Consider the following 24,287-nt stretch of genomic DNA (forward strand, 5'->3'; position numbering starts at 1 on the left):
GAAATAAATGAGGCATTTATTAAGACCAAACACAAACCCTAAACAGTTCAACCAAAAGCTCCTGAGTGGCTACTACATAATAGATAAGGAGTAGGGAACCTAGGACTCTTGAGCCATTATGTGTGGTCGCCTGGGAAAACTGAATTGATTATGTTTATGTCCATTTCATTATGGCACATAACTCTCTAACAAATTGATCAAAGCCTGACATTCAACATGTGAGGAAATAACATGTAACAAGCAAGGTATTTAGACATCTTTAGGCAGACTAACTGCATTTGTTAAACTGGTTTCCTACATCTTGCAGAAAGACAGAAGTAAATACACTACCGGTCAAAAGTTTAGAAAAACTCATTCTTTATTTTTACACCCCCCCATTTTACAATAATAATAAAGTCATCAAAACTCTGGAATAAGACAAATGGAACTATGGGAATTATGTTGTGATAAAACAATCCAAAATAAATCAAAATAATTTTGTATTTTAGCATCTTCATAGTTGACTCCCTATTTGCCTAGAATTTCCAGAAATGTATTCTTGGCATTTTCTCAACCAATTTCTTGAGGAATCCCGCTAAGATGCTTTTTAAGCAGTATTAAAGGAGTTCCCACCTATGCTGGACACTTGTTGGCTGCTTTTCGGAATATTTCGCTGCAAGTCATCCCTTTAAAAAAAATTTTTTTTTGTAAATAAAAAGAAATTAATATGTTGGCACAATGATATTTTTGTCTACAACACTGATTTCAAACATTTAATCATATACCTTCAGATCATGAGAAACATTTCAGACAAGGGACCAAACGTTTGACCAGTAGTGTAACAATTTAGCTTAATCTGTTTTGGTTAAATATGTTTATGGCTTCTTAAAGTTTCCGTATGTTACAGGCAGAAAATATGTTTAAAAAGAGTTTAGCCAAAACTCAACTGGCAGTTTTCCAGAATTCAGTTAATGACATCTTACTGGGTTTTTTTCCCCTAGGCCGCCACACATTTATGACACTCTCTATTGTTTTGAGTTGGAAGTCATAATGAGCCACTTGTGCAGGAACCAAATTCCATGTCATAAACTTGATTCTGGGCTAGTTTATTCTACAGAATTGGACCCTAGTAGCAACTGTTTTACTTTTTGAGTATAGATTTATATTGTTGTACAACAAAGACTGGAAGCACTCAAACAAATGATGCATTTGTACATTTGAGAAAGATTTTCATTTAGTTATGGAAGCTGATGAGCTGTGCATTATTTCTCTCACTCCCTTTCAACCTCCCCTCCTCTTTCATTAAAATACATAATTAAACTCAAATACTATTCCATTTTCATGTATTTTAAGGCTTTCACATCGGAGTTGCCTACATTTGTTAAGAGCTTCATTTAATGGGACACGTTTAATATTTTTCAAACAAAGCACAGCTAGCAAAGTAAACAGCTGGTGCATCTGGTGAGAACTCAGGGACTGTGTCTTTTTTGTAATGACTGAAATGCCTCACTGAAAATATCAAATGTAAAGACACATTTTGAGAAGCAATGATTCTGGGAAATAAGCTTGCACCAGGCCCGGGTGGAAACTGGAAACCAGCCAGCAATAAATGCTAGCATGGATAAAGAAAGCTGGAAATAGAAATACTTTTGCTTTGCCAGTACTGTGGAGACTGTACAAAAAAGGGAACTGTTTTCTTGGGAGTGCATTAGAAACTGTATGCTTAGTGTGGGACTGTACGCTTCTTTGTTTTTATTTGGCTCTTACAGTGAAAGGGTCCCAACCCCTCCCAAAGCATACTTTATTTCTCCCTACTAAAGAAATAAGCCTCATTCAAGTTTGATGTAATTAGGAAATCACCTCTCAGGCTGGTGTGTAAATTTAGAGGGCAGCATAAAAGGAGTTTAAAAAGTAGTATAGTGACAATGAAAAAAAGTAGCTTATTGCTTTCCAATTATTGCTTATTACTAGGCACATCTCACATTAAATTATTTCACTGGTACTATGTGCAGTCATTGGCAAGGCAAATGATGTATATACAAATGTAAAGAAAAACACATTATAAATAATAAACTTAAAATTATATACATTTTTAAAATATATTTAGTATGATTGTTTATGTCCTTGGCCAAAGTTGAACTAACTACCTCAGCATTTCCCGTTCCCATAGCTTCATGCACCCCATGCTTTTTATTTTATTTTATTTTATACTGAAGACGTATCTGAACAAGGCAACTGACAGGATATAAAAGTGAAAGAAAAATGGAATGAAGAAGTGTTTTTTTCTCCTCTGTGAAATGTCCACCCTTTTTGAATAAATATGAATCTCTGAATCTTAATCTTTTTCTCAGCAAGCATCCCATCCAGCAGGGCTCTGTTCATAAAACAAAAGAGAGAGCTATAATCACACAATGTCTTATTAAACAGTAATAAAATACTTATACACATTGCCGTCACAACGCATACTGCTGAAACTGAAGAGCTCAAGTATGAAGGACGTAAAGAAAGCTTGAGTAATGGTTCTACTGTGAGCCTCTAACAAGGAGAATAAAAGTCTCTGATCCATGAAGTGTCCTTTGTACTGTTGTATCGTTTGCACCACAGCAGATTACTTCATGCTTCATATATCACACTAAATATCCTACCCAAGTACAAGCAAACCTTGACTAAAATTTTCCTTACACATGCAGTAATCATAATTTGTATCACTCACAAATCGAGGCAATATTACTGTACTATACAGTGTACATTTCTTTAAATTTGTGGCTCTTACCTGTTTAACGCTCAGTGCCTGTGTAAGCGCACCACACAACAGGTCTTTGGTATTGGAGGGCATCGTCTGCCTGTTCTTGAAGAACCATCATGCCTGTGTGTTACCATGGTCACAACCACAACCACAATATGCCCTGGAAGGTATGTGTGTGGGCGTGGCTTCTTATCCCTTACAGGAAGTTGCTGATGTGGGCTGAAGCTTCCTGGTGAGCTCTGTGGTATATGGCCCTCAGCTGACTCACATCACGCCCGACTGCAGACTCAGAGCCGTAGTATTTCTGATAATACAAGATAAGATCAAGAGCCATTTACTTTCTTGAATTCAAACACTGTTTCTTGAAGAGACGCTATGATAGTGATTATATACATTATGAAATGTTTGGTTTAAAACAATGTGGCGTCTGATAGCAGGAAAAGGTAGAAGGGAGGGAGCATTCAGGTGTTGGGTCTCTCCTACAGGGAAACGTGAGTTGCAAGAATACAGTCATACTTGGGTTGCTTTAAGCTAATGGAAATATCTTGTGTTGCTTCATGAAATCTTTGTATGTGTACACTGCTGTGTGTGCATTTCTATTATCATTGACTGTAATGCTGTTTTATTTTATACGTGTTCTGTCTATGTATAGTATGTTGTCATATTCATTATGTTTTATGAGTGTTAACCTGTACGTCAACATTAATGCATGGAATTTTAGGGTGCCTTTCAACATCTGTTCATTAATAGACATTGTCCCTGGCAAACAGACACATAAAACAAGAAGTGGTGGGACTTGTTCGGAAAACTGAACTATGCGATAACTGTACACCCAGAGCCTATCCTGGGAGCAGTGCGCACAAGGCTTGATTGGACACCCGCCCATCTCTGTGCATTAATACAAACTAAAGGAAATGAATGAGTATAAGAATTCCATGACTGAATTCCATGAGTGCATGACTTTATGTAGCTATGGACATTATCCTCTTTTAATGTGGCCTTTGAGAAAAAGTCAGCAAGTCAACTGGCCAACTTTTTGGCTATAATTCGCTTCTTGGATTACACAAAAAAAGGTGTTTGGCTAGCATCTCTATTTATTCTCATATGTTTGAATGTAAGGAGGCTGCATGTTGTAAGCAGGATAACATTATTTGGCTCAGTAAATAGCATTAAATAGCACACAATCCTGCAGTAGTAGCCTGAGTATTACAATAATTGGCACAATACTTTTATCAATTTATATATATATATGTGTGTGTGTGTGTGTGTGTGCGCGTGCGTGCGTGTTATATATATATATATATTAGAGATGCACCGACACTAAATTTCTCAGCCGATACAATTCAGAGTGATATCGGCTGATACCGATAACCAATACCGATAGTTCTGCGTTTTATGCCATCTTTTAAATTAATAATAATTAATTCCACAATTCTGAAAAAATGCAAATAAAAACTTTATTCCCTCCATTTCAGCAAGTTGTTTCACAGTAACTGGTCTCATAAACAGAAAACACATTACTCAAATTAACATTAACACATGAACTACATTCTGAAGATTAAAGTAAGATTTCTTAACTTGTTATTGTGAATGTTATTAATTCATATTAACATTGACTAAATTCTAAAAAAAACCTCCTGATAGTCTCACATTCACTCACCACAAACAAAAGCATTTCTACTTCATCACTGAACGTCAAACGTAATAAATAGGCCTAATATATAAACTTTTTTTTTGATGATATTAACTCATATTAACATTAACTGAATATGAAATATACTACTCTACAAATATATTTGTCTGTGCAATATATATTTTTTTTGTCAGTTCATCTTCATTTAAATCTTTCAATGGTGCACTGGCCCTTTAATTCAGCGTGAGCAGCATGAAAAAAATAAATAGACTCGACGCCAAAACTCCCGCTTCACTCCTGCTTACTTCCGGTGTAAAAGAGATGCAGTTTTGTCGTCATTCCACACAAGAGACATCTTCTTTACACACAGCACGAAATCGATATGTTCTTCTGCCCTCTTTTGATTCACAGGACATAAACGGCCCTGATCATCGGATGTTTTTAAACTATTGGCCGATGGCATATAGCGTGAAAAATTGTCTTTTCATCGGTGCATCTCTAATATAAAAATATACAGTGGCTATTTCAACTTTTATTACAGCATGGTATATCTGGTATCTGGTATATCATCACACACCACTTATATAAGCCTGATGCTGAAATCTGAATTTATTTCTTCAGTTACAAAAGCCAGAGAGAGAGAAAGAGAGAGAGAGAGAGAGAGCGAGAGAGAGAAATATGTTTCTGAGAATTACAAAACTATCAGCACCCACAACTCAAGAGGCAGCTCTGAAAGAGTCAGTGAGCTCTTAGGACACTAAAATAGCACATTTCTGTTTAGAGGATAAATGCAGGAGGACAAATGCACAGGACACACTGACCTCTGCGCAGTGGAACACAGTCAGCATGTCCGAGTGGAAAGCTGCCAGGCTCTCATAGTGTCCTGACTGGAGCTGCTTTTGGACCATGTTGAGGTCCACCAGAGCAGAATAGGACCTAAAGTATAAACGCACACACACACACACACACACACAGATGTTTTCATCCCAACAAAGGTCAAAACTTCTCTATCTACTGGTCTGTAGAAAACAGTATGCTTTTTGTTACACAAACGCACCTTTTTCTAGAGCACAGGTTTAGCAGAGGATCACTAAGGGTTTGTCCAGACGATCCTGAAGGACAGAGAAACAGGGAAACAGAGAGAAAGAGAGTGAGAGATAGAAACAAAAAGAGAGAGACAGCATGTTAGAGAAAGAGACAGAGATAGAGATAGAGAGAAACAAGGTAGAAGCAAAAAAAATTAGTTGCATCTTTGCTTTTTCTTTCAACCATCATCATTATAATTATCCAAATGCTGAACTCATTTCAGTCAGTAAACGTACCCTTGCAACTAACAATCCTGTCCCAGATTTCTTGGAGTGTGTTTGAGAGATTTCTGCTTTGGAATGTTACATGCTCCCCTTCTTCAGAAGATGACCTCTGCTCAGTCGGGCACCTGTCTGCGACATGTAGAACAACACACACAGTTTGAAAAAAAAGATCTATATGCAAAATACACTCCACTAAAACTGATTGAACATGCAAGTCTTCCATCTTTAAATATTTCTGATTGTTTGTTGAAACAGACATGAACTGAAGAGACTACATTTTTTTTTTCCTATTTGGAAAGTTTCTTCAGGGACGACATCCAATGCTATGACCTACAACATGCAAAAGACAGATGATCGACACACAAGAAGGCAGATGGTTGCTGTGAGGGGAGGGAAAGTATGTAATCACACCGTGCAATCACATTTGTATTCAGATGCGGTGACTACTATGAGTGACGAAATGAGCGTACAAGAAAACAAACAATCTATTACTGTATTTTTCAGTCCTGATAAACCTATAATTTATTAAAGAGCAAGTGGGCAACTGAGACTCCTCGCTTATTGTAATACAGAAATGCTTTACAGCATTATGAATATGATGCAAGCTAAATAAATAACAAATACATACACACATGCACATGTCGCCAACAACTACACACACTCCTAGACCTGACTTGATGGTTGGATCCTCTCCAAGGTCTCTACCCTCAATCTGGCTCCTTGCTTTGTCCTCGTCCTTTTCTTTCTCTTGCTCTCTTGCGCCCTCTCTCAGAAGAAACGCCTGTCTTGCCTTCATCTTCTCGTAGTTTCTCACCAGGAAGACACCATGTTTCATTACAAAACTCCTGAAATGACAATACACAGAGAGAGAGAGAGACAGAGAGAGAGAGAGGGACTTTTATCATAAAACTTTTATTAACCCATAATTAATTTACTTGCTTTATCATAGCACTTCATTTAGTTTGCTTTTAATTTATTAAGCAAAAAGTGCTTTGTAATCTCACAAGAACACCCCAGGTCCCCAAGTGATCTAAAAAAATTGTCTATACGTTACATTTCTAACTTTGTTCTGTTTTATACTATAATAGAGATATCAGCTTGCTCCAGGAAAAAAAATAAAAGAAGAACATTTGCAATGACTATGCAGGAATTTTCCCTGTATATATCTGGCTAACTTAGTTGTGATTGGAGAAAAAAAATGAGACATTCTCAAGCTACAGTACAGCTAGCTAACATTAGTCTTTGGGGTTGTATACATATACTGTACAACGGATACTGAATGGGGCTTTCCTAACTGTGCACACTGTATACTGTGCCACTTCACAATTACTGTGATGTTGTTGTATATTTATTACAGATGTGTAACCAAATTACACGTTTGATGGTGGTATTTAGTGGTCTTTGATTCAAAACTTTTCTTGAGTCCTCTGCTCTAGAAAATGCTTTGTTACACATGAGATCACACTGTGGAAACACTTGTGAACTATGAAGACAATAAATCTCAATCGGTATAAACATTTTTCCGGTACCTCTCCTCACTAGATAAGGTTGAGGGGAAGTTCTCATTGTCACTGTTTTCCTCCTGTAAATGGGGGGGAAAAAAAAAAGTAGAAAAAAAAATCTGATGTTGCATATACTGTATAGTCATTCACCAATACAGTGTGTACAATGTTTTGTGTTACCTGTTGTTTGAGGTGATGATGGCACTGATGGTGTTCCTCGTACACATGTGTGTGACAGCCCGTATCACAGGATTGAGTCTCGTCATCGCTGAGCCTAAACATTATGCTTTGTTTCAGATTATGTAGTAGTAAAACGCACTAGATTTAAAACTAAAGTATGAAAGCACTGACTTCATTAACTACCCTCCAGTAAGTAAACATCTTTTTACATCTTTAAATGTAGTCAAACACATGAACGCGAACAAAGTATCAACAATATCTGGCACAGTCAGTGGGTTCCTTTGTGGGAATATATTGCAGGCCTGTTCCAGTCAGAAGAAAAACAAAGCCCTGCTGACTTCCGTCGCTCCCTTCATTCAGGAATGAAAAAAAGCGCCCTGTTTTTCAGTGCACCACTACGTGTTTATTTTTCACATTTCCTAATACCTGTGGATAAGGAAGACCTGAAATCTGAGTCTATGCAAACCTAAAACATTACGTGAAAGTGTATGTATGTTCTTACGTTGTGTTGAGGCAATTGTCAGAGCAGGACTGAGGCACACTGCTGTTTGGGGGGTTACAGGTACTGTCTGAAATCAGAGACAGGGCCATTAATTCTAAAAAAGTCTACATAAAACCTGCTACTCTAAAAATACAATGCTCCAGAACATACTTGTGATAGGGTAATATAAATAAATACACACATTAGGAGTAATCAAGCGGTCATAATGACAGAGAACACGGATTTACTGTTGTGTTAAAGCCACAGAACAACAGTGTCTTTGTCCTCAATATTACTCAATTATTTTAGACTTCTTACACACACACACACACACACACACACACACACACACGCACTTACTTGACGGTGCTGCCTGTGGTAGAGTAACAGGTTTTTCAAATAGCTGCAGAGGGGGGAAAATGTACACATCATGAATGCCGTACAACAAGAGTCGACTTCCTGGAAACGGTTTTTATTTTTTGCAGAAATTAAAAGCACCTCGTTGCGTGCACATTGCCAGTGGATGTCATAGGGCAACTGAAAGTTGATCCGTTTCACTCTTAGGTACTTTCCTGTCACAGATACACACAGGCAAACACACAGGAGCAGAACACTGGATTAAAGATTTATACATATGATTAAGGTCCAATAAATGTAAAAAAAAAAAGAACTTCATTTTCAATTCCTTCCCTATAATTAAATTTTTATCTGAAACCCATAATCTTCTCTTAATCTTAAACTATTTCTACAGAACCAGTGATTAGTGGTTCTGTATGACCCTGATACGGCAATAACTGAAAACACACACTGAAACTCACCCACATGTAGAGGTGCAGGAAGGAGGCCATATTCATGCTCCTCTGGATTGTACTCTAGATCCTCTAAGTTTAGCTGATGAGGCTGATCAGGAATGCTGAGAAAGCGAGAAAAATACAACATTTAAACTTCTTACTGATAATGATCATAACCAATCTTATCTCAAAATCAGATGTAATCGTATACACTTTAAATGTCATTTAACCCCACAAGCCCCCAGGACCTGCTAGTGGGTCCAGACTGAATAACTCATAGTAGTTAATAAACAATTCTCTTTAAGCTGAATTACTATGTAATATGATGAGAGATTCAAGTGTTAAATCCTATATGTTTATGTACACTCACTGGCCACTTTATTAGGATCGCCTAATCATGTGGGAGCAGTGCAATGCATACAATCATGCAGATGCAGGACATGAGCTTCAGTTAATGTTCACATCAAACATCAGAATCAGGATTTCGTGGAGTTTTTTTTTAGTGATTTTGCTGTGGCTTTTCCCAAAGATTTGCGATGCAACTTGCAAAGTTTTTTGTGCTACTACTTCAATTGGTGGAATTGCAATTGCACAAAATTGTTGTGCACGGCCTTTCGCAGTGAAATTTGTTGGTAAATGAGACCTTTTAGCTGTACTCATGTTCCACGCACGTGAATCGTAGAGGGTTTTGGCTGAATGCACATTGTTATGATGTCACATCTTGGCCCAAATCTGCAGAAAATCTGTGGTAATTTTGAAAAATTGCAAGCGCCTCTGAATTTTGCGGAGTTTGCTTGATTTTTTTGTGTTGTGTTTTCTACAATTTCTACTGTTGCAAAATCACGAAACCTTGGAGGGACTGCAGAATGTAGAAAAAATGCTATCTCAGTGACTTTCACAGTGGCATGGGTGTTTTTGTGAGTATTTCAGAAAACGATGATCTCCTGAGAGTTTTTCATGCATCAGTTCACAACAGTTTCTAGAGATTAAACAGAATGATGTGAACAACAAAAACCTTCCAGTGACTTGCTGTGGCAGTTCTGTGGTAATGCCTTGTTGATAAAAGTGGTCAAAGGAGAATGGACAGCCTGGTTCATGCTGACAAGAAGTGTACAGCTAACTCAAATAACCACTCTATACAACTGGGGTGAGCAGAAAAGCATCCCAGAATGGACAACATGCTGAAGCTTGAGGCAGATGGACTACAACAGTAGAAGACCACATCGGGTTCCACTTCTGTCAGCCAAGAACAGGTATGTGAGGCTACAGTGGGCACGGGCTCACTGAAACTGGACAACTGACGATTGGAACAAGGAACTTTTCCAACCTCATAAAGAGTGGTTCTTTGAGTCTTGACCTGTATCTGCATGGTTCTATGCATTACACTGCTGCCACATGATAGCTGTTTGGATGACTGCATGAATGAGCAGCTGTGCAAGTGTTCCTAATAAAGTGTCTGGTGAGTGTACATGTGATGTGCCTGGTGTGTGGGAACTTACTCTTCGGTTTTATAAACATCTGAATAAAGCCCTGCCCATAAATACTTCTTATTGGGTAGTGAGGCAGTGGCCTGCTCCGGTTGGCTGTCTTCAACCTGGCTAGGTGATGGACCAATGGGTGCTGAGCACATATGGAAATGCGTGGAAGACGTCTCAGTCACATCTTTTTCTTCATTCTGATCTCCATCTCCCACACTTTCAGCAATTTTTATTTTTTTCCCACTTCTCTGCTCTCCATGAATGACAAGCTCAATGACTTCCAACACTGTGTCACTGTTATCTTTGTCTTCATCTCCTGCCTCTTCCATAGTCAATGATGAGGACAGCTCAGGAACAGAAAGTAAAGATGGTGGAGAAGACAGTTTGGGACTCTTCCTTGGTCGTCCTGGTCCTCTTCTCTTTACTCCGTTGCCATCTGCGACCTCCAGTCCCTCAGAATTGTGATGTTTTGGTGAATTGAGATGTTGTTGTACTTTAGCACTTGTAGAAGGAGTGTTTATGGCTGCTGGGTGTGCATGCTCTTCCCTTAAAAGAGGTGAGGTTTGGCAAACATGTTTAGACTTATTCTTAATCAGAGGCCTCCTTTTGGTTTTAAACCTCTGTGGTTCCCTTGGTATCTTTTCTGGTTCTCTGGATGATGAAGAATCACTGCACTGATGCTTTTTAGGGAAACCACCAGCCTGGTCGATACCTGTAAAACAGGCAGCAAAAACCTCTGTTAAACTCAGTGAATGTCTCTACATATCTAAGTATCAACTAGATATTACAATTAAGTAACAAAGAATATCCAACAACTCTTCACAAAGTCTTGGTTTATACAGTATAAACATTCATAATCCTACAACACACCTTGCCACCTTATCCTCATCATTTCCGTCTACCATCTACAAGCTCTCACCTTCTGCCTTTTGTTCACTCTCTGTATATCAAGCATACCATGAAAAGAGCTGTAAAAAAATCACAAGTGACCACTCCCACACAGCATATATCATATTTCAACCACTTCCCTCTGGCAAACAATACAGTCTCAGAATTACCAAAACATGCTGCTTTAGAAAAAAGTCTCTTTCCTTCAGCCACTGGAAATCTCAACTGTCTCAACACTATTGTGTTCTGACGCTCTTTGGCCTGCACCATTTACTATTTGCACTCTTTTCAAATATGACTGTAATGTTACACCACCACATCTCTCTTAAGCTTTATACAATAATATATAACACTAATGTATTTGATTTGTTTAATGTTCACAGTCCTTACCGTAATTTAGCATCCCTTTTTGCATTTGTCACTTTTTTGCACTTGTTGTGTATTTTGCACTGTAATGTTTATCATTTAATCCTGGATTTGCACACTCAGCGCTGTACTGAAACCAAATTCTACCAACATGGTTGCCTGAAAATAAAGAATCTTGAGATCTTGATCTAAAAACACTTCAAACACATCATGTTATTGCATGGCATGACTGTTTTTATACTTGCTAAACTGCATAATTAACTACCAAATTTTACAAACACATTTACATTAAGAAGTGCTATATATACTGCAAGTTTGTTTCTTAGGTCGCTGGGCTCTAAGTGACAAACTATATTTGTGAGAACTAGAGCTGGTATTTCAATATAGTGAGCATATTCTAAGACCTGTTTGGGGTGTTTTGGAAGTTGTCCTGCATTTTGCACAAAAAAAGTACCATTAAGCCAAGCTGCATGTTTGCGTAGAAAAAACGGAACAAGTGAACTCAGTGCTGAAAAATTCCAGTTCAAAAAAACAAATTGAGAGGTTTCAATGCTAGTCACCAACAATGTCCATTCTTAAAGTAACATTTGAAGTTATAATTACCAGAGTTATACGCTTTAACTTATAAAACGTGAACTAGCATTTAATGCACTCCAGCTAATCATTGCTACTGGTTAGACCAACCATAATCAATTTCACAGACTGCACTGACGTGCATTCCACAACAAAGCCTGGGTCTGCAGGACAAGGATTGTGAAATCAGGATGGGGTGTGCTCTGAAACAGCCATCAAATACCTCTTTTTACGGCACAAAACAATCATACATCAGGGAATATAGTGGGGAGTAACTTTATATTTCAGTTCTGTTTAAGAGCATTCCAAGAAAACAGAAGGACAACCTTCTGAAAGAAAGAAAGAAAGAAAGAAAGAAAGAAAGAAAGAAAAAGAGACAGAAACAGACAAACAACAGATGAGATAGTGAGGGAAAACAAACTGGTCATGGTACTGTAATATGACTTGTGTGTTGTTTCTTTGTACATCTATGGATGAGCTATTCTTAGGCTGGATAAAAGCCAGGCCAAGATCACTTTAAATCTACCTCTGTCCCATCAACATGTAAGTGTAAATACATCAACGGCCAAGGTTTCATAGCAAAGGTATATTTTTAGACTGAACAAACAAGCATGCAGGTTAAGTAAGGAACAAGGAATGAGATAAAGAGAAAGAGGTCTGACCAAAGATGTCAGGGTGGGGAAGTGCTAAGGCACATATGAAGCTAGTTAGAAGATGTACTCTCGCCAAATATACTCTTTGGCTTTCACGAAAACAGCTCTCTCTTCCTTCGCTCTTCCCTCACAGCCATTTGTAAAAGTTCACTTGGAGATTTCCAGGCTAACCCCCACCCACATAACCACATTTCCTTACCACTGCTGAATGCCTGCACTTTTCTCTTTCTACCTTTCCAAGTCAAACAGAATGATGTATACTGGCCACTGGCAGACAGGAGCTCTATAGCAGGACTCTAAATGGACATTCCTTGGCAGGCAGATAACAGAGTAAGCACATAATTCATAATGATGAAGTGTATAGCACAGCTCCCACTGGTTCAGAAAAACTTGTTACGTCTCTGTCAGCCTAAGTCTACAGATAAATGAATGTGAGAATGGTTATGTGCATGAATAGAGTTGACTGCAAATAACCCCAAGCTCATTCCTGTCCAATAAAACACATTCTGACTAGCTGATACGTAACTCAATTAAATGAAGATAACTCAGAGTACTACCCCAGAGTAACTCAGATGACATACAAAGTCACTAAAATAAATAATCAAGTGTGCTTCCACCAGATCTAAAAGGTGGAGTTAACCAAATACAGTCAAATTCAGAATTATTGGAACTCTTGGGGAAATAAATAAGGCCATTTCCTATTTCCCTAGGGTACACACTCAAAATCCCTTTGGCTCTGTCCCATCTAGTGCATTTGCAGTCCCCATGTATGTATGCTGCTAGGTCCACAAGGCCATAGAGTGTCCCATTTCTCGTTTTAGGCTTCACAAAGTGCTCACGAGTACCCTTTATTTGCACGTACTTTGCCCTTTGGCAAAGACTGCAACCAAGTGGATTCTGCCACAGTCTCTTACCCCAAACCCTCTGCAATCATTTGTGAGGACCAATAACAGAAGATGAGTTTGTTGAGAGGAGAGAGCAACAAGGAAGATACAGCCAATTAAAGCCACTGACATTCAAATAACATCTTTCTTCATTAAAGTCATTAAGTAGCATTAATGTAATATCTTTTGTGAAACAAATCCTGTGAAATGAAAGATTAAACCGAGCGTGAATATTTACCAAATTTATATTTAATAGCCTGCACATTTATTTGGAGCTACTGCATGCAAATTTATGATCTTATGCAATGCAATCAGGTAATTGAGCTACAAATATATAAACACAACCTGGGCCACACGTTTTTGAAATAACTGTAAACTTCTCAGGAAGAGGACACATAAGCATACATTGCTACCTCAACCAGAAGATTAAGTCTTGGCTATAGATGGATCTTTCAACAAGATAATGGCTACAAACCTAGATCCAAATCAACACAGAAACTGTTATAAGCACACCAAATCAATCTTTTGCACAAACCTACAGAATGTATATGAAGGAGTTCAAGCTTTTTAGTCATTAATGGCAGAGTCTCAGTGCTGTTATTCTCTCCAGCAGAGGCTTCATAAAATATTAATTCTGAAACCAGTGTTTTGGGACTACAAAAGATTACCTACAATTTTTTTTTTTTAGGGGAAACTGTATTAAAATTAATCTATATTGTTTGTCCATATTTTGAGCTCAGTAAGAAAATTGCTTTTTTTCTTATTGAATGTAAGTTATGCATTGCACAGTGGTGCTTGCCCTGAGTGTCGCATAAAGTAAAAATGAGTCACCTACATTAATTCACTCATGAAGGACAGGCTATATAAAAACTGGCACCACTCCTACAATTTCTCTCTCACTTTACTCTCACCTATATATTCCATTTTTCTATATTACATCTACAAGTCAATGTACAATGAGTTGTCATGTTATTAGGTACAGTCAGCAGATACAGTAGGACACTTTTTGGGTGTACAATTACTCACTGTAACCCCTCTGTTTCTATGCACAATTTCTCAGCTCCACTGTACCCCATCCATCAGTGGAAAGAGACCACAACAGGACCATCACTGTGCAGAGTCAAGTAGTGGACCTTTGTCAGCACAGCATTGACCCCAGTGTCACCTCTTGTCACTATAGTGTGGAAATCAGTTGGCCAAACACAAATATCCAGTCAACAGCAGTCCAGTGGTAAGAAACGGACAATGATGAAGTGCAAGGATAATTAACACAGACATGAATACATTTAGAGGGAGTTTTTCTACAAGGGGGAATAACAAGGTGGGCGTGTCCAATATAATGTCCAGTGAGTGTACAAAGTCAGTGTACAAATGTTTTCTTAATGGTATGAGTGCTTAATACACTCATACCAGTACCCCACACCACCAGTACAACTACTGTACTAAGAATGGTCCATTGCCCAAATAATATCCTATGGTTGAGTCCTAGTTGAGGCCCCTTAAATGGGGACAGATAGCTGTGCATGCACATGGTAGATGTACCTGATAAAATGGCTAGTTTGGTGTAGGTACAACATAAGTGTATATAAAAACCTGCCAAGTCTGTATTTCCCCTCACAAATACCCAGAGGATGCTACAAACATGATGCACCACCCAGTGCTTTCAGATCTATTCCTCACATGCTGAGGTTTGTTTCTTGCCATATGTTTTACTAAACAACAATGAGCTAAATTGTACTTCCATTCCATTGGTGTTTTAGAGGGACTCATTAAATAACTAATAACATTACAATAGGATTCCAACAAATAAAAATACTCTGAAAAGAACTGAAGCACCATTCCAATATTAAAGCAGCTTCAGAGGAGGATTTCGAATTCAATACAGGCTACTGTATGCAGATAGTCTGACGGCAGGAATTCGCAACAATCCAGCACCTGCTTTTGCATGGATTTACACAGTACTATCACTGCAAAATAACTGAAGAACAACACTGAATGCTGCACTCAGCAGGTGTAGATAGAGTTTGCAATAAAAATGAGTGCCAGGACACCACATATCATAGCATATCTGTAGCTTATATAAACACATAAACATATGTAAGAGCTTACACGTCTGAAAGCACTTTGCCTGCCAACTAGAATCTGCAGTAGTAACTACACAGGCAGGAAAAAAGCAGTCTGCGCTCTGATTTCTTATGCCACCAGTTAAACAGTGGGTGGTAAATGAGCAGAAAGACACCCAAATATAATACAAGCTGCTCGGATTTAACTGCGGAAAGTACTTCCCTGCTTTTAAAAATGTGCAATAAACACAAAAACAAAGATATACATTTAATCCATAAAACTATATAATAATGACAAACAGAGTTGTACACCTTCTTACCTGGTGTTCTCTTATCTCCAGAAGACAACTCTTGCACAGATGTCTTAGCTTGTTCCTTTAGAACATTCGAGACCCCAGTCGGTCCTTCGCTCTTTCTTGACTTTGTGACCCTTTTTTGACTTAGTGTACTGCTAATGAGTGTAGGCTGTTTTAAGAAAGATTGAGTTTTCCTATGTAACTGCTGAGCTGATGTTGAGTTCCCATTAGTCTCTGGAGCTTTCGTGGTATTCTCATGGCCCACTGAATTGATTTCAAGTGATTCAGAGGGCTGGTTTAGGGTTTTGTTGCCAAGACCCCATGGTGGCTGATGCTCTGACCATCTTACTTCTCTTCCCTGCCCCAAGTTTGATGGACTTAAACGTGTAAAATGAAAGGTTTTGTCTTTCTGTTGGACTTGTGAGAAAACTGGGGAGGGAGAAGGGGAGTTAAATGAACAGCTTCCTGAATTTTCATTGTCTTTTGTGAGTTTATTAAGCCAAAGACATGCATCATTTCCATGCTGCCTTTCTGTCATCATGCCATGTTTATCCTGTCTTCCTCTGCCTTTCTCTTTCTGTTTCTGCTTTTGCCCACTTTCTGTGTTGAAGCAGTCACAGGAGGAGTGCGGGGTCATTCTAGGATATGCCCCAAATGTGTTCTGTCCCCAAACAGCAGAGTCTTGCCTTGGGAACTTGGCCCTCTTCTTGTGGAACTTAGACGGGCTTATAATAGGGTTCTTAGAATAGTGGTGCAGATATGATGGTGGAAAAGGGAGTGGATATAATGCTGTACTGGATGGGTATCCTCGACAGAGTCCAAAACCAAGTGAGGTGGTTGTGAATGGTACTTTATAGGATGGGTGGATAAATCCACCACCTGGGTATGGGTATCCAAGTTTGTGCATCACAGGGAAATGTGTAACAATTTGTTCGCTTGGCTCAGAGGAGCAACCATGTTTCCTTCTCATATTTGCCATTCTAACATAATGAAGGGGTTCACAGGGTAGGGCAGAATGTGGCGAATAGTACCCACTGAGGTTAATTTGAAACATGGCTGGGGGGTGAACTTTTTCTTGTAGGCACTGAAGATCATAGGATTGACATTTGCCCGTTACAGTCTTTCTTCCAGTTGTGTTACCATCATCACCAAGCTTGGTTCGGGCGATGCGCTGCACAATACGGATCTTGCTCAGTCTGACAACTAAGTCGTCAATATCAGCAAGGAATTCTGGGTCTTGGCATTTGGCCCTGAGTTGCATATACTTCTTCTTGCATTTATATTTATGTCTTCTAAGCTTCTCTCGACTAAGGCAGTGATGGCCTTTCCTATGGCATTTAAACTTATGTGCCTCTTGGTCTGTGAATGTCAAAGAAGGACTGGAATCTTGTGGCCTACCAGAGGCTAATGGCAAATGAGCAGAAAAAATGCGCTCTGAAGGCAAGGAGGAAAGAGCCTTCGGTCTACCCTGAAAGGAGTTACTCCCAGGAACACCAGACATTGTGAATACAGAACCTGTGGCTGGTGCTGAGCAAAATCCCACACCTTCATCCAGCCTGTTATTTCTCTCGCCCCTGTCTGATGTGGTGTTATCTTTAATTCCTTCTCCACTGTTACATGTCAAAGTGACTTCACAGTGAGCCTGGGAATGTTCACTGAGTTGTTTAAAGGAAGTTGCTTTGATTTTTGGGGTATTAAAATTGATCTGCGAACTCCTCCCAGATGATGAAGATGAGGCAATATTTTTAAGAGTGCTAGAGGAGCCTGATACAGGAATACTCTGGGTATCTAATGATGGCTGCACAAAAGTAGACTTGGGGGGAAACTGTGGGTTGTCTGGGCACATCTGTGGAGATTTCTGGGATGAAATATTGGAAGTTGTCAGACATTTTGGTTTGCGACCTCTCCTCTTTCCCATATAGATAGTTCCTCTTTTGCTGACATTAATTTGAGAACCAAGTTTGCCTCCAAAAGATGATACAAGGGAAGATAAGGAGTGTGTTGCAGTAGAATCTGGACTGCACACATCACTTTCTCTGCCTTGGTGAGAAATATCTTTACTGTCGCATTGCTTCTGTCCCAACAGAATCTGTGTGAGCACCTGATCTTTCCTTTTCACTTTCATCTTATTGATCGTTCCAATGATTGTCTTCATTATTACTCTCTTGCTTTTCTTGCACTTTTGAATGTTTCTTGCTTTGTCTTTGCAAGTAATATGAAGGTCTCCAGAGTCCTGTTTCTTAGAGAGTAATTCTGGCTGAGTTTCCTGTGCTTGGATAGAAAAAGACTGTTTGGGGCGCCCACGTTTTCTTACCATAGGCCTTGTCTGCTTCAAATCAAGTTCCGGCTGTAGGGCTTCTGGGTTTTGATCATTTGGAGGCTTAACAACAGAAACTTGAGAATTATTTGCCTGAAACTGTACTACTGATTTGTTTGTTCTTGGTCTACCCCTTTTCCTAGATGGTGGATTATTTAAAGATGACATTTCTGAATTGCGATTTTTTGCGTTTTGAGAGGATTTTGATTTGGGAGGTTGTCCAACTGGATTTTGTTCACACTGAGGTGAGGACAATGATTCTGAAGAACTATGGAATGGAGTTTGTGAACCACTGTGTAGTACTTTACAGGCAACAGGACTATGGTTTATCTCATTGGCTGTGTTTGCAATCCTATTGCTGCGAAGACTTCTGACCTGTCGTCTCTTTGACAGTTTTTTGTCCTGCTTTCTGTTTGAAGATAAGTCATCCATCAGAGGTTTAACTAGGGCAGGAGATACTTGAGGATTTGGTGTAGAACTGACAGAGCTGTTAGTGTCAGTCAAACAATGTACTTCAATGTGCTCTTGATTTGTACAAAGCTTGACTTGCTTTCCGTGCTCGTCATTAGCCGATCCATTTGTGCTGCCATAATTTTTATGCTCAGGAACAGGATTTCTGGGGGACTTCACGGATATTTCTGAAGCCCAATTTAGGTCTTTATTTTCGTTCTGTCCTTTGCTTCCTCTACTATTCTGTGACAGGTCTGATGTGGTGTCAGTGCACTTACTGGAGGATGGGGAATCAGTTACTTGGAAAGAGGTGGGGTGTTCTGGCAGGTCATTGGTAGAAGGACTTGGCTCTTGTGTGGAGCCATTTTGGTGCTCACTCTTTTCATCAGTTACTTCTCTGACATCAGCATGGTTGGGGTCATCCGCACAACCCTCACCCTTCTTTGTTTTCAAATGCACACTTGAAGGCATTTCTGAATTACTTTCATTGAATTTTGAGATATTTCTTTGAAAACAGGATGTTAGCTTGGATGACACAGTATGTAAACTGGTTTCACTTGGATTTCCATAACTGGAGCTTGGACTGGCTTGACCTTGCTGTGTCTTGTCCTCATTAAGAACATTAATGCACTCTTGTGGGCTGGAGTTCTGTTGAGAGGTGGAATTTGAATCAGGAGGATTTTTGTAGGAGTAGGTTTGCTTTATGTGAGTACTGAGCATTAACTTTTGAGAAACTGACAGTTTGTTGGATGACTGTGGGGTTTCCTGTAGTGTTATATCTGACTTTAAATCTGTCTTCTTAGTTTGTTTTGGGAGAACCTGTCAAAATAAATGATGCATGATAAGTAGAAGACCACTATAAACAACCACTCTTGTGTATACCTGAAATCCAAGTTTCCTTTCTTTTCTATTTCTTGATTTCTTCGTAAATCCCCCAAATGACTACTTTTCAGTGTAAAATACAGAAAGAGAACAAAATATACACGACCACAGTCTGTGACACAAGACAAGGGAGAAGGAGAACCATAAAGCAGCGATTAAAAGAATATGATAGAGAGATAAAGATGGAGAGGATTATATCAATTGATCAAATACTGATAAAGAAAATGACTAAATGTGACATGGAAGGTGGAGAGTGAAAGAGAGTTCACAGAGCGGGAAAGAAAAATGAAACAGTGTCAAGTTACAACAGGCAGAGAAAGTAGGTGAGGCAAAAATAGATTAACTGTTAGTTACAAAGTTATAAAGCATCTGTAACATAGATTATACAGAATAATTTCACATTTTCAAGCAACTCTCAAGTGTATCATTTCTACGTAGGTGTTATGCTCAAGAGAGTCAAGAACCTTTCGTGTCATATTTTTCATGGTGATGTTCAGTGCATTATATTTCCTGCTGCAGTTTAGCAGTTTATTTCAGACATTAATAAAACAAACATAATGCCCAGCATAAAATGACTGGCTCCTACCTTTTTAGCTGCCCTTGTGGTAGGGGAGTCTGAAGCAGGACACACGATACTAGAAGGTATGAGAGAGGACGGAGAAAGTGCTGATGGATCAGTATTTGTCATAGCTGAATTGTCTTTTGTTACCAATGAGTCAGTGTTACATTTCTTCTGTTCAGGATGACATGACTGACTGTAGCGTCTAGTTTTAGAACTTATACCATCTCTTCGTTTGCAGACACTTTGCCTTACAGGTTCAGGTCTCTGAAACACTCGAACAGAAGGTCGGCATATGAAGTTCTCAAGGCTCTTTGGGGGTTTCTTGGTTCGTTTTGCCCCAGGGCTAATCTTTGCTTTCATATTACCTTCTGAATGGTCAGCCTCTTTAACTGTTAAATCCTGCAGCTGTTTATCGCTGCCATCAGTTCCTTCAGAGAAGAAATCCAGTTCATCTGATTTGGTCTTTCTCACTTTTTTTCTACCCTCTGTCCCCTCATACACTCTTCCTCTCTCTGGTGCTGGCATAGGTAAATCATTCTTCCTTTTTTTATCCATTTGGACGTTCAGTATAGAAACAAATTGGCTTGGGAATTCAGGGCTATTGAGCTATTAAATTAAGACGATGACAGATCCAGGTATGAAGATAAGTGCTTGCTGAACAAAAAAATCTGACATCTCCAAATCGCTGCTGTCTTCTTTCATTATATTCCTGTCCTATAGGAATGGGGAGGTAAAGAAAACAGAATTATTATTAATACTATCATTATTATAAAGGTATAGCACATTTATCACCAATAGCTGTGGCCGTAATCATAGTAGATCAACAGCATTATACAATGCATCTCATCAAATTACATTCCTGTATATTATTCCTGTAAACAAGCCATCGCTAAAATTCCTCCTGACTATTTCCTAGAAAAGTCCGTTGAAACTATGTTGTGAGCTCTCGAAAAAGGCAGGTGCTTTACTGCACTGTGTGAGCTAATTTCTAAGAACAATCCTGAATGATGACCTCAGTGCATTAACTTCCACAGGGGAAGCATAAAATTCACAGCTCAGCCTATTGCCTGAGGGAAAGAACACATTTAGTACAACCCGGGACATGCAATCTAAAGCTGCATTAGAGGTGTTGAACGATAAAGTTGACACTACATTTCAAATCACTCTGAGGCACAGTCACTGAATAACATCAATACCGCATGTATTTAAATAAATAAAACAGCACCTGATTAATAGCTGAAACATTCAAATGTGGTTGATTTATAGAGTGTTTCAGAGTATACTCCATTTAGAATTTGGTGCCAGAGAAAATAATCCCAAAGGAATGATAAAAAGAAAAATGGCCCAAGGAAAGCAGAGACAGCACAGAGCAGAGTGAGCTTGTGTGTACATACATACACTGAAGCTATTAGTAGCACAGTTCAAGAGCAAAGTGAAAGAGGGTATTTTAGGGTCTTATTTTTCCTGACTGGGAACTATTCCTACTTTTCAAAGTTTACCACAACCATTCATCTTATTTCTACCTCCTCCCTATGAAGGTCTTGCCACAGGCTTGCTAACTCTTCTAAGAGTCCAACTGCTTCCTCTCTCTCCTTATCCATTTTATTACTTTCCCTAATAGCAAAAACAGTTCCCCTCATTGTACACTGCAAACTGAAACCTAAAGAATGATGAACTGACTCATCTCATTAAATGACTGAAGAAAAGTCACTATTTACATGCAGGATCATAAGCCTTCTTCTAAAAACCACCCCATTTCTCTAATACAGGGGTTACCAATGCTATTTGAAAAACGACAGGCTGTCATTTCAGGCATATAGCAATCACAACTAATATTCATTCAAAGACCATGATCTACTGATTAAACGAGTGGAATAAGATATGGCTGCTATTTGGTTAGACCGAAACCCTGCAGCCAGACCGGCCCTTTTCAGACAAGACAGAAGACACTGGCTGTAATAGTTGTACTGATATTGACATCTTTGCTAATGTTTTTATATCTATATATATATATATATAAATGACCTCAGACATTCTTCAAGTAATTTTCAGCCACTATGTTTCCTTCCCCTTCCTTCTACCTCTCGACCAATTTTCTCTTCTATTCTGAACTCCACCGGAGCACGCATTCATTCAGCAAGTGATCCCCTCGCCTCCTTTATGTCCTCTTTATCTCACTTTCTCACTTCAGGTCTATTTCAGTAGTTCTCATTTGCGTGAAGGATACACTCGCGTCCTTCTCTTGTCAAGTGCAACCAGCCTTTGGCAAGGTGCTACATTTCAGATATTACCTCACAAGCAGTATCACAAAAAAACAAAAAAAACAGTCCCAAAATAGTTTCTCAGAACACATACCTTGACTAAAATATATCTGTTATATCAACAGTCATCATTTTTGACCCCATGACTCTGCCATGCAGCACAGTGGTGAAAGCTGACATGATTGTACATTAAATTTAAATAGCAGTAGTCTGTATATAGCTAAGAATAGCAACATGGATAAGGTGATAGACTCGTCTGCTTTTCTCTCTCTCCCTCTCTCTCTCTCCCTCTCTCTCAGTGAATTGAGTTCTTCATGAAGTGCTCATGAAAAGGGACTGAGATTGCCACCGACTCATCTGAGGAACTTAAAACCAGCCGTCCACTGCCGTTTCTGCACTATTTCTCTGACCTAGATATAAGCCGTTGCTCCGAAAATAGACTAAACTAGAACACAACACGACGAGGAAGAGAAGAAGGGCCAGAGAAACGCGCGGTAATTAATTAGCAGCAATGTTACAATGGCGTTTCCGCCACATCAGAGAGGAGTGGAGAAGAGCACGCAGTGTAGCCTACTTGTGCACGAGAGCCGACTGCTACTGTATCCATCTACTCAGCTTAGTACTAGGTATATAGGTATACTAATATATACACTTGCTCGTGTTAGTGACTAAATAAGCGACACTGGAATATATAACGATGCTTCCTTTAGCATTAGGTCATGCAGACGAGGTTGCAAAAAAAATAATAATAATAATAATAAATAAATAAATACTACGCTTTCGAGTCTTCAAAAATATTTAAGTTACCTAAGGCAAGGCACAGATGGGACGCCTGTAATTATTCAGCTTCCAGGAGCTATAGTGTGCTAATCTAAAAGCTCGTATAGATGAAACCAAACAGCCAAACTAATTTTAATGGGTTTGACGGTTTACCACGGCCTAAAATATGGACAAATTGCGGAGCAGTTACAGCACAGTGAAACGAGGTCTAAAAAAAAAAAAAAAAAAAGTCGGAGGAGCTAGGCGATTCGGAAAAATAATACGTTTCCAAGTCGGTTTCTAAAACGAGCTGGACTTACTTACCCAGGCTGCGAGAAGATATTTTCTATCCTCCAGCTAATTGTTTTGGAGAGAGCGCACAGAGCCGAAACGCTAAACGCGTGGATGTTGCGTGAGCTTTACTGCGCGTGCACTGATGGAGCCGTGAAGATGAACATTGTGCAACTGCGTACGACACTCAAGTTCCCCCTTCTCCTCTCCCCTCACCTCCCCTCCACTCCGCTCCTCTCCTCTCTCCCGCCCGCTAATCCGTCTCTTGCGCAGTTGTTTTACATCAAAAGCACAGTCGTACATTGTGTACCCACATATCCACTGTAGTAGGTAATCTTTTAAACGACCGGCAGAGTGTTGTAGCCTGAGAGACCTATATACAACTGAAGATAAAGAGCACTGCCTAGCGTCCATGACTGGGGAAGATGACAGAAAAACAAACTCGTAATGGACCTGAAGCAGTCATGGACTATTGGAGTCATGAATCTCGACGATAAACACAAACAGTCTGAGTTACTACTCATGACCAAGCACTTCCTCAAATTGTTTACTACTTGAATATTAAGCGTTTGAACGATGAACAGACTTTAGACGTGTTCATGTTCCGCCAAGTTGGATTGCATCCGATGCTCAGCCAAAGAAAGATTACCAAATCACCATGGCTGTTTGATTTCTGCTTCGTTTATTGAACGTGGTGTCATCCAAAAATAAGTGCACTACTGTAAGTCACCAGAGGTGGCATTCAATCCTGAGTTTGATCCAACACACCCACTTGAAATTCGGCCATAACTTTATATGGAGGCATGAGGTATGCTGTAATAAACCCGAGTGAGAAAACACAAAGCAAATGAACAAACCAGTTATTGTTAGTCAATTATTAATCATTTAATCCGTTCGTTTAACTGCCAACTTAAATGAGGTTAATTATTCATACAGTATAAT

At 39.2% G+C, this 24,287-nt stretch overlaps 1 protein-coding gene across 13 annotated transcripts; it reads right to left on the reverse strand.

Annotated features, from left to right (window-relative positions):
• LOC128608685 (histone-lysine N-methyltransferase ASH1L) lies at nucleotides 1-23,654 on the reverse strand. Of its 13 annotated transcripts, none has more exons than XM_053626626.1 (16): nucleotides 23,379-23,654; nucleotides 20,059-20,748; nucleotides 15,848-19,409; nucleotides 10,122-10,812; nucleotides 8,650-8,744; nucleotides 8,330-8,403; nucleotides 8,192-8,234; nucleotides 7,853-7,919; nucleotides 7,351-7,444; nucleotides 7,198-7,250; nucleotides 6,374-6,513; nucleotides 5,681-5,797; nucleotides 5,416-5,470; nucleotides 5,180-5,294; nucleotides 2,753-3,029; nucleotides 1-2,353 (listed from the first exon to the last, which is right to left on the reverse strand). In XM_053626626.1, the coding sequence occupies exons 2-15, from the start codon at nucleotides 20,587-20,589 to the stop codon at nucleotides 2,922-2,924; spliced, it is 5,745 nt and encodes a 1,914-aa protein (XP_053482601.1). In that variant the 5' UTR covers nucleotides 20,590-20,748; nucleotides 23,379-23,654; the 3' UTR covers nucleotides 1-2,353; nucleotides 2,753-2,921. The 13 variants fall into 13 exon arrangements, with proteins under 13 accessions (XP_053482601.1, XP_053482586.1, XP_053482591.1 ...); XM_053626611.1 differs by having other exon boundaries at nucleotides 6,338-6,513; nucleotides 23,379-23,653; XM_053626616.1 differs by lacking the exon at nucleotides 23,379-23,654 and adding an exon at nucleotides 22,390-23,370 and having other exon boundaries at nucleotides 6,338-6,513.
• Nucleotides 23,655-24,287: the final 633 nt, after the last annotated feature.

This window comes from Ictalurus furcatus, chromosome 1 (genome assembly GCF_023375685.1).
Source record: "Ictalurus furcatus strain D&B chromosome 1, Billie_1.0, whole genome shotgun sequence".
NCBI lineage: Eukaryota > Metazoa > Chordata > Actinopteri > Siluriformes > Ictaluridae > Ictalurus > Ictalurus furcatus.

What these genes read in the sequence shown, in the direction of transcription:
- LOC128608685 (XM_053626611.1), bottom strand. Translation starts at nt 20,589, where the DNA reads ATGGATAAAAAAAGGAAGAATGATTTACCTATGCCAGCACCAGAGAGA. An exon ending in TGGAGATAAGAGAACACCAG is followed by an intron (nt 10,813 to 15,847) that starts GTAAGAAGGTGT and finishes CCTGTTTTACAG; the next exon opens with GTATCGACCAGGCTGGTGGT. An exon ending in ATCATCACCTCAAACAACAG is followed by an intron (nt 7,251 to 7,350) that starts GTAACACAAAAC and finishes CCCCATTTACAG; the next exon opens with GAGGAAAACAGTGACAATGA.